At 36.5% G+C, this 13,979-nt stretch overlaps 1 protein-coding gene across 1 annotated transcript; it reads left to right on the top strand.

Annotated features, from left to right (window-relative positions):
- The first annotated feature begins 2,194 nt into the window (after positions 1-2,194).
- LOC125227239 (secretory phospholipase A2 receptor-like) lies at positions 2,195-7,289 on the top strand. Its single transcript, XM_048131501.1, has 6 exons — positions 2,195-2,332; positions 2,853-2,978; positions 3,490-3,627; positions 4,383-4,598; positions 5,241-5,501; positions 6,944-7,289. Exons 1-6 carry the CDS (start codon positions 2,293-2,295, stop codon positions 7,111-7,113), a joined length of 951 nt encoding a protein of 316 aa, XP_047987458.1. The 5' UTR covers positions 2,195-2,292; the 3' UTR covers positions 7,114-7,289.
- Positions 7,290-13,979: the final 6,690 nt, after the last annotated feature.

The raw sequence follows: 13,979 nt of genomic DNA, 5'->3' as shown, positions 1-13,979 counted from the left end.
CTTGAAAGTCACAATTTTGTGGCGCCATCTATGTGTGGTGTAGTATGAGCATTTCTTTTATTTTTTGCCAATAAAAAAAATTTGTTTGTTTTAGGGAATTTTAGGTCAATTGTACTCAGATACACGAGTACTTTCAATCTCACTGGGAGACAAAAAATGTCCCAGAATTTCCATACATTTTTGTTAATTTCCTCTTTTGTTACCCCATACAACATGTACGGAAAATGGTTAACTAACTTAACTACTAGGATTGAAAAAGCTAGTAATTCTAAGTAGAAATAGATTTTTTTTTCAAAAAAGTGGCAAAAAAAAAGAAATGCTCATGCGCGTTCTTAGGCGGTCGAATTTTAATGTATGGGATGTTATCTTCTTATATTTAATGTATGTCCATACTAAGCATTAACTGTGTCTCTAAACAATTAAATGAGTCATTATAAAGAAAGTGTGAACACTTAACCCTTTTCCCATACATTATCACGCCATTTTCCCATACAATATATGTAAACACATACGTTAGCTAGCTATTATCCAAGGCCGCACAAGATTTATGATACACAAATACATAGATATACACAGAGTTGTCACTTGAAAAGAAAACGCTCGTGACAAACGAGCACGGAACACGGAAACTACAGACCTTACCAAGGTGACAAACACATGCGCTATTATACAGAGTGGGGCCTGTAAAAAAAATTTAACTGCATATTTCCTTATACTGATCAACATTTGTTCGGCGACTTTTAAAAATAACTTGTATTTTGATTTTTATCATGATTTTTTCTAAGAGGTAATGTATTGCGAATTCTGTTAAGTCTAAAGTGTGACACAGACAACGTCAATGACAACAAATATTTATTTTGTATGAAAAATTAAAAATTTAAAGACTTCACAATTTTTAAAAGTCACTGAACAAATGTTGACAATAAGGAGAATAGCCTATAATTCAATTCTTCGCCTTTGTTACAGGCCCCACTCTATATAGGTATGATAACGAAACACTGATATGTCTCTCTAAAAGTTTTTTACAATAAATAACGCGACAATGACATTTGCGTTTCTTCGCACTCTGGTATTATGGAAAAATCGCGTTTCTGATATCTTTTTATATACTTAAATAATAGGCCGTCCTTCTTAGATTCTTTGAGATAAGCCCTAATTCTACTTATAGGGTTACTTTCGTCTCTTGTCCACCTAAATCCTGCCTTCTAGATCCCAGACTTTTTATGACTTTTATTACAATGTTTTTTTTGTTCCTTTTTTCCCCCAAGTACCAGTACTTCAACTGTCACTTTTAACTCTGAACTACCTTTTGTAGGTAACAATTTATTTATATTTAAAGAATATTCATTTAGGATTCGCTGCGTCGTATACTCTGTATCGACATCCCTTAAAGCCTACGTATTTTAGAGATGATACAAAGTGTAAAAGGGTGAGAAAATAAATAAACTGTGTTGCAGAAAAATGTACTACTTACTTACTTCAGCAACATTAGATCAGAGGCTCAACGAAAGATAATATATTGTTTTAAAAAATATTTAAAAACAAAAGATAATAAAATTGTTGAGTCTCTAATTCCACGGAATAGTTATTGACGCTTGACCTGCCTCTAATCTTATTTTGATTGTAACGTACCAAACCAGAAAAATAAGATTTTTTTACGAAGTCAAAAGAGCAAGTTCATAAAACATTTGAGATAGTTACTGAATAGGTGCATACTTGTAACTAAAGTATATCTAATTTCCGTCGAGTCAAGGTTACCTAAGGTCGATTAAATTATAAAGTACCTAACGAAACTTCCGAACACTTTACACTTTACACCTTCATAGGTACACATACTATTACATATCATGCACATTGTGTATCCACAGCAACGAGAATTGAGTATAGGTACATATTATAAAGAATTACAGTCAAAGTAAAATGTTAAGTCCCAGTGCATAAACTATGCCATCTCTCGATACAGGACCAAAAGGTTTAAACCTCAGTTTTGACAATTTGGCCCATATTCTTAACTTGAGTATGTGTCTAAATTGTCATCAACCTTAGTAATAGCGCCATCTATCCGAAAATCAACCAAAGATATCCATCCGCCATCTAGAAGACCATATTATGATACTTCTTGATGATTCCGAGGTACGTTTTTTTCTTAGACTTTATCTGTTTATACTTTTTATTTGCTTTAAGTTGTTCCACGTAACAGCAGTCTGATATAAATGGCCTAGACCTTATAAAAAGGCGTGATAACGGATTAAAAGTTCACTCGTCTTCTGTGTTTCTTTAGAGACAAACAACATGTCTCGATTAGTATTATTTTGTTGTATTTTATTTGTCGGTAAGTGTTTTAACATTTCGAAACTTCGATGTCATTAATTATTTATTACCAAAATAAAAATTAAATGTTGAAACTAAGGGTAACTATGCAATCGGTAGTTCATTCGACAATTACCCACCCAAGACACTTCCATAGAGGTTGAAGGTTTGATTTGGTCGTGACGCAAACCACGGCGTTAGTAGCAAACTTATTACTATAAGCTCGGAGTATATAACACAGCGAATGGTTAGATAGGTACCTATAGTACCTACTCACAAATAGGAAACTTATAGGCCAAAATTATTTCAGAGGGATAAAGTAAGCCGTGCTTATTGTCTTCTTCTTCTTCAATCTAGCGTTTTCCCGGCCTAGCGCCACGACGCCCAGCCAGTAAATAGTCAACCAATTGGAACCCTAAGCCACTGTAGAACTATGTCATATTGACGTTATAAATCTGAGCAGAAGAAATCTCTTACTGCTTGCCATTTTGACATGGATATAGAGTGTCCTAGGTTGACTGTACGTTTTAATTTTCTTCCAGGTCACCAGTATGTGTCAGGCGTCCTGGATTACAACTACGAGTACGTGCCAGAAGCGGGAGTCTGGCTGCGCCTGCACATCGTGCCTGCCAACTGGAAGAATGCGTTTCGCCGGTGCCAGCTTGAAGGTACAATGTTTTGCTGACTACAGTTTGGAAAGTTCCATAAACTATCAAGATTAAATGGCGAAAGCCGACGAAACCGCTTATAATGTAGGTAATGTTATTCAAATGATACTAACTAAACAATGTGTCATAGTAAATATTTTAATTATGTGGTTTCAAAAAGTGACCAAAACCAAATTTTATCAACACATCATACCTTGGTGTAATAATGATTTATGGACCGAGCGACCGATTCAGTATTTTGCTCTCACCTCACATACCTACATCGTTGGACAAGATGGATTTGTTGGTCATTAAAATGTTCTTGAATTCATTGTGATTCTTGTGTTATCCCGTCATGTGCCACGGTTTATTCCCATAAGGGACTCCCGCTGGGGTCCGCTTTGACAAATTAAAACTTTCTTGAATCTACATATTACCAATATCCCAGCGAACTGGCTTCAAGTGAGTGGACGCCTTTAGAGATCTCATTCCGATCTTATTTACAATCTTCTAATCGTATCTCCTGTTTCAGGTGGAGTTTTAGCCTCCCCTTCTTCCTATGTCCTGGCGAAAGCCATGCTGAGCATCATGACAGAGAATAAGGTCTCACGCAGTGTGTTCACCGGCATCCACGCCCTTGTCTCCGAGGGTGACTACCTGTCACTTGATGGTAAGTATTTTCTTTTTTAATTAGTTTACATACATACAACATACACATACATACAATCACGCCTGTATCCCATAAAGGGGTAGGCAGAGCACATAAAACTACTAAAGCTTTAGTGCCACTCTTGGCAAATAAGGGGTTGAAGGAAAACGAAACTGTGACATTGCAGTGACAGGCTGCCAGCCTCTCGCCTACGCCACAATTTAACCCATATCCCATAGTCGCCTTCTACGACACCCACGGGAAGAAAGGGGGTAGGAGGTGGGGGGTAATTAGTTTATTCTCAAGATATTTAGGCAAAAGGAATAAAAAGATATTCACATGCAATATGTAAGATATAAAATCTTTCATTTGGCTCTTCTAAGATTTGTGCTTTTTGACTGACTACCTATACGGTAAATGGCAAGACTTTTTATTATTATTTTAATCTGCAAATATTTTTACAAGTGCCTTTGCAAAACATGCCAAAATCTCTGTTAATTCTTAATTTGGCACAAAAATATCTAAGTTGTTGATAGAAGCCTATACATTTGACGGTCAATCGTTCTAAGATAATGATCCTGTGGCCGTATCATGGCGTGTTTTTGTTATAACTTGTCATAGCATGCGTCACTTTTGCACTTACATACTTGTTAGAATGTGACAAACATGGTGATAAATGTTAGGCAGCCTTCCATCTTAGCCCTACTGATCAAGATAAAAACAAAAAAATCTCAAATGGTTTATACATGGCCGGACACAAATCCTTCAATTTGCAGGTGTGCCTCTCTCAGACATCCACCTGGAGTGGGCCGAGGGCGAGCCTTCAGCTACAGAAGATTCCAGCGACCCTGACAATAACGAGAACTGCGTGGTGCTTACCAGATTGGGAGAAGCATCTGACGTGAGCTGCACCAGCAAGTACCCTTACTTCTGCCGGAGAGAGAACGCCTCGATGACTATTTTGAACGAGAAGTGTCAAACTACTGCCGCTGGTAAAACATTTGATTTGTATCTATCATAACCACTTTCATTCATTGGGGATAGTTAGTGCGATACCGGATTGCTTTGCTTTTTGCTAGGTACGCGTTATTTCATCACAGAACACCTTCTGCAAAGAGACACGTTTTACAAAAATGATAATGAATGCTATATACCTACTTACTGGTTTCAGCGGGGTACCAAATTATGTTTAATTAGGCATTTATTCCTATACAGACTGTTGTTCTTTTATATAAATGATTTAATCAATTACTTACACCAGATTAATTTTCAAGAATTATTTTTCTTCCAAAAAGTTACCCTTTGTCAAATTGCTCAATCCGTGTGTGTAATATGTGTATGTGTCTCTACCATAAACTTCTGCCGTTTAAATTTCCATACGTCACGGAAAATTACCAAATGACGAACGTCATTTCTTCACAAGAAAGGCCGATAGTCCACTATCATATATTTATCATACAACGTCCTTTTCCTTCATGTTGGAGAAGAAGGGACGCATAATACAGACCTATGATCATATTTATATGATAAACATATGATAGTGGACTATCGGCCTTAAAGAAGTGTCATATAAAAATCTGAGGAATTTAACGTGTTAAACAAACATCTTCAACATTTCTATATAATTGTTACAGGTTACAAATATGAGCCCCGGACAAACAGCTGCTACAAATTGCACACCAACGCTAAGAAATGGCACGAAGCCGCCAAAGTTTGCCATTCCGAAGGCGGCCATCTTGCCGTCGTCAACAGTGATGAGGAAGCTGAAGTGCTTAAGGAAATTTTCGCGATGTATCCACCGAAAACTGTTACTGGAGCTAAACATGATGATGTCGCCATCGTTGGCGTTTGGAAATGGGATGACAATAGGGATGGTGATTGGCTGACTATCTATGGTAAGAACAACAACTTTATTGTAGTATATTCTAAAGATACAGATTGACTCCGTATTGTAAATTCAACTTCAACAACTGGCTAATAGGATCGTCACATTTCGGAATGGCATACTCAAAACGAGCAGGACAAAATAATTGACGATTTCCTTGATAATCTGAAGATGCTTCAAAGGTTCAAGACATTAAAGGCGACGGTCATCAGTCGGTTTAGACTTTTGAAAAGAGGTTTTATTACGTAGAGGTTTGACGACCGGTCTGGCTCAGTCGGTAGTGACCCTGCCTGCTGAGCCGCGGTCCTGGGTTCGAATCCCAGTAAGGGCATTTGTTTGTGTGATGAGCACAGACATTTGTTCCTGAGTCATGGATGTTTTCTTTGTATATAAGTATGTATTTATCTATTTAAGTATGTATATCGTCGCTTAGCACCCATAGTACAAGCTTTGCTTAGTTTGGGGCTAAGTTGATCTGTGTAAGGTGTCCCCAATATTTATTTATTTATACACCATATTGTCTAAGTACCCAAAACGGTCACGGATAATTGGACGTAGTTTAGGAAAAAAGTTCCAACCCACAGCCCCACATACAATTATCGACTTAATTTAAACTTTTTCAATATCAAAATTTGTTTTTTAGGGTTCCGTAGTCAACTAGGAACCCTTATAGTTTCGCCATGTCTGTCTGTCCGTCCGTCCGTCCGCGGATAATCTCAGTAACCGTAAGTACTAGAAAGCTGAAATTTGGTACAAATATGTATATCAATCACGCAAATAAAGTGCAAAAATAAAAAATGGAAAAAAATGTTTTATTAGGGTACCCCTCCTATATGTAAAGTGGGGGCTGATATTTTTTTTATTCCAACCCCAACGTGTGATATATTGTTGGATAGGTATTTAAAAATGAATAAGGGTTTACTAATATCGTTTTTTGATAATATTAATATTTTCGGAAATAATCGCTCCTAAAGGAAAAAAAAGTGCGTCCCCCCCCTCTAACTTTTGAACCATATGTTTAAAAAATATGAAAAAAATCACAAAAATAGAACTTTATAAAGACTTTCTAGGAAAATTATTTTGAACTTCATAGGTTCAGTAGTTTTTGAGAAAAATACGAAAAACTACGGAACCCTACACTGAGCGTGGCCCGACACGCTCTTGGCCGGTTTTCATTATAAGTAAATGGGCGGCTTTACTTTAGCGGCTTACTCTTGGCCCCAGACTAGCCAAAGGCAAATACGTGGCCTACGATGGAGTGAGCTCGCTCAGAAGATGCCTGTTCACCATTGATTTGAAGTCAATGGCAATTTTTAGTAGGTTAGATCCTTTTTCCTAAACTACGTCCTCAAGTAACGGTCTATGTCTCGGTCAATACAAGTCTAGGCAAACCTTATTGAGCTTACTATGTGTCTTTCCACACTATGTTATAACTATTTATCTTTTTACCAGGACAACCCATCTCCGAGGCCGGCTTCGCCAAGTGGGGCAGTGGCCAGCCTAACAACTACGGCGGCGTCCAGCACATGACCTCCATACAACGGTCTGGTCTGCTTGACGACATCGCGCACTATGACCGAGAACCGTTCTTCTGTGAGATCAATGTTGGCAACCAATATTAATAGGTGTTTTACGTTATTTTACGACCAGCCTGCCGTAGGGCGTAGTAACTCTGGCTGCTAAGCCGCGGTCCCGGGTTCGAATCCCGGTAAGGGCATTTATTTGTGTGATGAGCGCAGATTTTTGTTCCTGAGTCATGGATGTTATATACATGTTAATATATTTTTTTACAATGTCACAGTTTCGTTTTCTTTCAACCCCTTATTTGCCAAGTGTGGCACTGAAACTTGATTAGTTTTACATGTGTTTTTCTTCTATAAATATTCTTTCAATTCTGGGGTTCCTCACAACTCTTCTCGACGACATTTCGCATCACGACATTTCGAAGAAAAACATTAAAATCACTCACAGCAGCTGTGAGAACCGTTAGGTAATTATATCGGAGAAATATAATTTTTACTTTTTTTTTAATGTTCTCCCAATAGGATGCCATAAATGTTGGGAACCATTATTAATTATAATTATTTTTAAAATCGGGACTTAATCTGACCTCCAACGTTTCAAGGACGGCGTTGTCCCCGTGGTCTCGGAGAAGACTGGCTTAATATGTAGTTATATAAGTGGCAGTTTAATATGTAGTTATACGCGATTAAGTCCCGATTTTAAAAATAATTATGTGTAATAATAGTGAAAGTTTAAATCAGTGCATTATTAATTATATCAGAGAAATATATTTTTCGTTTTCTTTCAACCCCTTATTTGCCAAGAGTGGCGCTGAAACTTGAGTAGTTTAATGTGTTCTGCCTACCCCTTTATGGGATACAGGCGTGATTGTATGTCTATGTATGCGTGTATGTATAATTTTTACATTTTTTTTTTTAGTATTGGAAACAAATATTAATTTTCTCGGAAAGTTTTTACATGTGTTTTTCTTCTATAAATATTACTTCAATTCTTGGGCGCCTCACAACGCATTGATCTGCTCGAAGAAGAGAGCCGTTATTCTTTGAGATAAATGTTGGGAGAATTATTAATTATATTGGAGAAATATAATTTTTACATTTAATTTTGGGGTTCCATAAATGTCGGAAAAAAATAAAAATAATCAAATACAATTTATATTTTCAATTCATTTTTCAAGTTTAGAATATGGGCCAAACTGAGGATTGGATTGAGAAGTCTTCTAAGGTACAGAGATGGCTGCAGTCTATGCACTATGATTACGCATTTTACTTTTACAATATATCTCTATACAATCGATCCTCTTTGATTATACTCAACACAGTAACAATATGTTTAAAAAGATTGTATCAACAAACAAACCGTACACAAAAGTGAAATATTAAAAAAATACTAACCTCTCGCAATATTCACTCATGCGTTAAATATTGGTCTTCCCAAACCCCGTAATTATTCCAAACGGGCAAATAAACGGTCAAATATTTCCATAACATAGATTGCAGAAACCACTAGATGACGGGTTGGTGAGGGCATCATGGTATCGTACCACTTTCTATTACGACATTATATGGCGACGGTTCACTTATGAAACATTCGATATTTGAAACGAAACAAATGACTGATGAATAAACCCCAATCGCAAAGATGGTTCTTTCTTCTGAACAGACGCGATTTCTCCAGGATCCCATCATCAGAACTGGGGCTGAGAAAAATGGGACCAATCTGTATGCAGATACATTCAATCAAAAAAAAAAATTTCAAAATCGGTCTAGTAACGACGGAGATATCGAGGAACAAACATTAAAAAAAAAAACATACAGACGACTTGATAACCCCTTCCTTTGAGATTTGGAAGGCGGTTAAAAAAAATACTATAATATAATACACTAGCAGATACAAATTTCTTAATATAGGCCATTTTGATTACCGCTCCTAAGCATGTTATAGAGAACTTATAATATGGATGTAGATAAATGACTACTATATCCTACATACATACATACAATCACGCCTGTATCCCATAAAGGGGTAGGCAGAGCACATGAACTACTAAGTTTCAGGGCCACTTTTGGCAAAAAGGGGTTGAAAGAAATTGTGACAGGTTGCCAGCCTCTCGCCTACGCCACAATTTAACCCATATCCCACAGTCGACTGCTACGACACCCACGGGCAGAAAGGGGGTGGTGAAATTCTTAACCCGTCACCACACGGGACTACTAAGTATATCCTGCTAAATCCATCTATTTTTTTATGTCTTCCATCTATTTTTTTATGTCTATACCCCATAAAACATTTTCCATAAACCACGTCAAACGAACATCGGTTTTATTTCATTGGTGATTACATTGTATTTTGTTTGCAGAGTGTTGTCCAAAAATGGGTGCTGTGGAATGGACAATACATGGGCGCCGAGAATTGTTCGAATATTAAAAATCATTCGAGCATTATTGAATTGCTCTTTGCTATTAATTTGAGGTGTGGCGGCAGTGATCGCGATGTGATAAATGAGTATAACGTTTAGGGTCGTTGTATGTAGAGGTAGAAAATGAAAAAGAAGATATATATTTACAAGTTTATTTACATATGAGAAGAGAAAATAGAAATAAAAGTCAGAGGGACGTGGGAAAGTAACTGAGCTGAAGGGTAGGAAATTCCGCGAAACAAGGCCTTAAGGTTTCTCTTCCCTGAGCAGATGTTAGTTGATAGCAGGCCGGGAACGACGCGTTGAACGTAGATTTTCCCGGGCTTGTCGTGCAGAGGAAGAATAGTTGCAGGAAGATCTTGTAGAGCAGCGTTTCGGACTCGAGCGGCGAGTAGAGGGTGAGTGCCTCGAGTCCGGAGAGGAAGGGTAGCAGCCTCGAACCCGGAGGAAGAGCCCTAAGAATATTTAGGCGTTAGGATAGTCACAATAGGTTTGTGACTACCACACCCGGCCCACCAAAGTCAGGAAGTGACCCATCAGTATCACTTTGGTGTTCACAGATGTAGTTAGTCAAACAGGAAGGTGTGGTAGAACAGATATAAAAGAAAGGAAGGGACACAGGATCTAAAGAACTTACAACTAGATTATATACAAAATTTACAACACTTACCCGAACCGGGGAAACGTATAGCACACAAACTATATATGTAATGTAGATAAAAGAGCTTAGTGAAAAAATATAGGTAGATGAGTAGGCTGTTCTTACTCCGTATTATCAAAGAGGATCGAATATTGTAGAGAGTTACTGTCAAAGTAAAATGTGTAATCACAGTGCATAGACTGCCATCTCTTGACACAAGCTTAAAACTTTTGAACCTCAGTTTTGACAATTTGGCCTATATTGTTAGCCTGATATGTGTTAAAATGTCATATTAATATTAGCGCCATCTAGCCGAGCGTTCCCCAAAGGTGTAACGCCATCTAGGCCACCGTACCTTTTTCTCTAGTGCTTTGAGGTACGTTTTTTTCTTAGACTTTATCCATCTATACGGAATTACATATGTATTTGGTATTATTTATGGAATTCCGGTGAAAGCTAGTCATTGTCATTACACCTATGTAGTTAACCCATACCTTCCTTCCCTTCCTTCCTTCCTTCTGTTCTGTGAAGACTCTTGATTATTGGTAATCAATATTCAAGAGTTTAAATAAGTTTTCAAGCTCCCGATATTTCGAGTCATAATATTTATACTTATTATGGGAAATATCGGAAGCTAACTGAGTCACGAGTATCTGAAGATAGCGGGTGAATTTCAAAGTTGTGTCGTCAATCAAAATAGGTAATAATGTTTAGGATAAAGTAGAACAAAAAATATTGTTTAGTTCTAAATGGGTCAGGTCATCTCGGTCGACGAAAGTACAAAAAATTCTTGCATCATATTTTTTACTATTGAGCGAAACACACTTTATTCATTAGTGTGTTTGCTAATTTTATACCCTTAATTGTAATCCCCAAAAGTTTTAGTCATTAAATCACGGGTAGACTATATACATTTACTTATTTGTCAAAAAGCAAGACAGAATTACAGTTTACACAAGGGCAAAACTACAAAATAAATAAGACACAAAAAGAAGATACATTCAAAAACAAAAAAGGGACATACTAAAGTGAAACAATCAGTCTGGGCAAAGAGGATCGAGTATTATAGAGAGTGATTGTCAAAAATGTGTAATCATAGTGCATAGACTGCCATCTCTCGACAGTCTCGACACAGGCTTAAAACTTTTGAACCTCAGTTTTGACAATTTGGCCCATATTCTTAGCTTTATATGTGTTAAAATGTCATATTGTCAGATATTAATATTAGCTCCATCTAGCCGAGCGTCCCTCAAAGGTGTAACGCCATCTAGGCCACCGTACCTTTTTCTTTATGGTTCTTAGGTACGTTCTTTTCCGTACCGTCCGTTTTTTCGTATACGGAGTTACATATCAGATATTATCTTTGGTCTGGGTGATGACGTAACAATGTGGCTCCGTTACGTCATCTGACTCGTCCATATAATTCGTTTTTGTAAAATTTACATACATACATAGTACTACTTACAGCGGTTATGAATCCGCTGGAACTGGGCCGCAGACCTCGCACGCTATTGTGAAGTTCGTTGAGTGGTCCGTTCAAAATGATAATGGTTTTTAAAGGCATTGTAGGTGCGGATTTTTGCAAATTGTTGTGTGGGCTGAAATCTCTCAATTATTTAATAGCTTATTCCACTTTTATATTCACTTTACATCCGTATCATTGAAACGTTATGAAGTCATTAATTTTATAAATTTTTTAGGAAAAACATAAGCTATCTCTTGCATAAATAAATGATTTTATGGGATCATACATAAGCATATCATCAAAACTTTAGGTTTTTGTATGTTGCTTTTCGTGATTCTTCTCCCTTTATAGTTTTCTTGGAATATTGGCGGTAGAGATCGTCAGTAATATGCTGAGATGAGATCATTTTCTTGACACTATTAATTTTCAGCAATCCAGAAAATTTTGTACATTTGGATCATTTCGCTGATTTTGATAAAAATTGGTAGGTGATTTTTTACTGAAAATGTTAGAAATCTAGTAACAAAAAAAAGGAAGGTTTCATACAAACTACCTAGGACATTTTGGGAAACTTATTGGATTTTGCTCAGCATCATGAACTTGTCAGCCTACCAATTTTTATCAAAATCGGAGACGTGATCCAAATGTACAAACTTTTCGGGAATTGCTGTTTTATTGTGTTATACTGACTGGATAATTTTCTAACTAACAACATAATATTTTATAAATAATCGTCAGTGTAAATAAATATATATATAAATAAATAAATAAATAAATAAATAAATATACAAGAATTGCTCGTTTAAAAGTATAAGATAAGTTTCCTTATTTCCTTATCCCTTCAAGAAATCTCTTTTTAGCAAAAAGATCAGTTGGTGAGTTTGTCCTTATAGTCGAAAGAACAAAATCTTCAAAAAGACTAGGTATTTTAAATTCTTACAAGAACAGAAACTTTGTCAAAAACTAGGACAAATTATAAACAGATTTCCAGCGTTGCCTCAAAAGGTTATCGGTGTAAGCCTTTAACCGCTCTTCTTATGAAATAATGCAATTAAATATTTCCACTAGCTATAATTTCCAAGGCTATAGTTTGCAAAGGAATTCTTTGAAATAGTTTGAGAGCTTGTTAGCGACCCTGTTTATGCTTTAGTTATCGGGATCACAGTAATTAATTAAATTGGAATCTAAAGAACTACTATTAGTAAGGAAATGATATGCAATTGTGATTGCCATTATAATAATTTTCATCACATTACACGGCAAAACGGAGTGACGAATTGACGTAATTTTTTAACGGGAGATAGTTGAAGGGATGGGGTGTGACATAGGCTACTTTTTGTCTCTTTCTAACGCGAGCGTAGCCGCGGGCAGAAGCTAATCTAAATATATAAAAGAAGAAGCTGACTGACTGACTGACTGACTGACTGACTGACTGACTGACTGACTGACTGACTGACTGACTGACTGACATATCAACGCACAGCCGAAACCGCTGGTCCTAGAGATTTCAAATTTGGCACGTAGGTTTCTTATATAGTGTAGAGGAGCACTAAGAAAGGATTTTCCAAAATTCACCTCCTAAAGGGGTCAAATGGAGGTTCAAAGTTTGTATGGGGAAACAAGATTAGTTTGACTATTTTATTCGAAACTTCACAGGAAGATTCCTTAAGACATATGACTGAATACGTGTTTCAGGTTTTTTGAAAATTTTACCCCTAAAAGGGTGAAAAGGGGGTGATAAAGTCAAAAAATCAATATGGATATCGTTTTAATGGTTTATCGGGTCGCTGATCACGATAAATACAACGTTTTTAAAATCTAACGAGGCGGAAGTGAAATACCTTCTACCCTGTTGTGGTGCAATGGGGTTTAAATATCAAAAAAATATATAAAAGAAGATATTGACTGACTGACTGACATATCAACACACAGCCGAAACCGCTGGTCCTAGAGATTTCAAATTTGGCACGTAGGTTCCTTATATAGTGTAGAGGAGCACAAAGAAAGGATTTTCCAAAATTTACCTCCTAAGGGGGTCAAATGGGGGTTCAAATTTTGTATGGGGAAACAAGATTAGTTTGACTATTTATTCGAAACTTCACAGGAAGATTCCTTAAGATATGTGACTGAATACGTGTTTTTTAGGGTTCCGTAGCCAAAATGGCAAAAACGGAACCCTTATAGTTTCGTCATGTCCGTCTGTCCGTCTGTCCGTCTGTCCGTCTGTCCGACTTATAATTAATTAATTAATTATAATAATAAATTAATTAATTAATAATAATTAATTAATAAATTAATTAATTAATTAATTAATTAATAATTAATTAATTAATTAATAATTAATTAATTAGTAATTTTGGTTAAGTTATTGGTTTATTATATTTGCTGCTACGGAACCCTTTGTGCGCGAGCCCGACTCGCACTTGGCCGGTTTTTTTTT

Source organism: Leguminivora glycinivorella, chromosome 6, assembly GCF_023078275.1.
Source record: "Leguminivora glycinivorella isolate SPB_JAAS2020 chromosome 6, LegGlyc_1.1, whole genome shotgun sequence".
NCBI lineage: Eukaryota > Metazoa > Arthropoda > Insecta > Lepidoptera > Tortricidae > Leguminivora > Leguminivora glycinivorella.
Note: the sequence above shows the minus strand (reverse complement) of the source record. Positions and strands in the feature narration are given on the sequence as shown.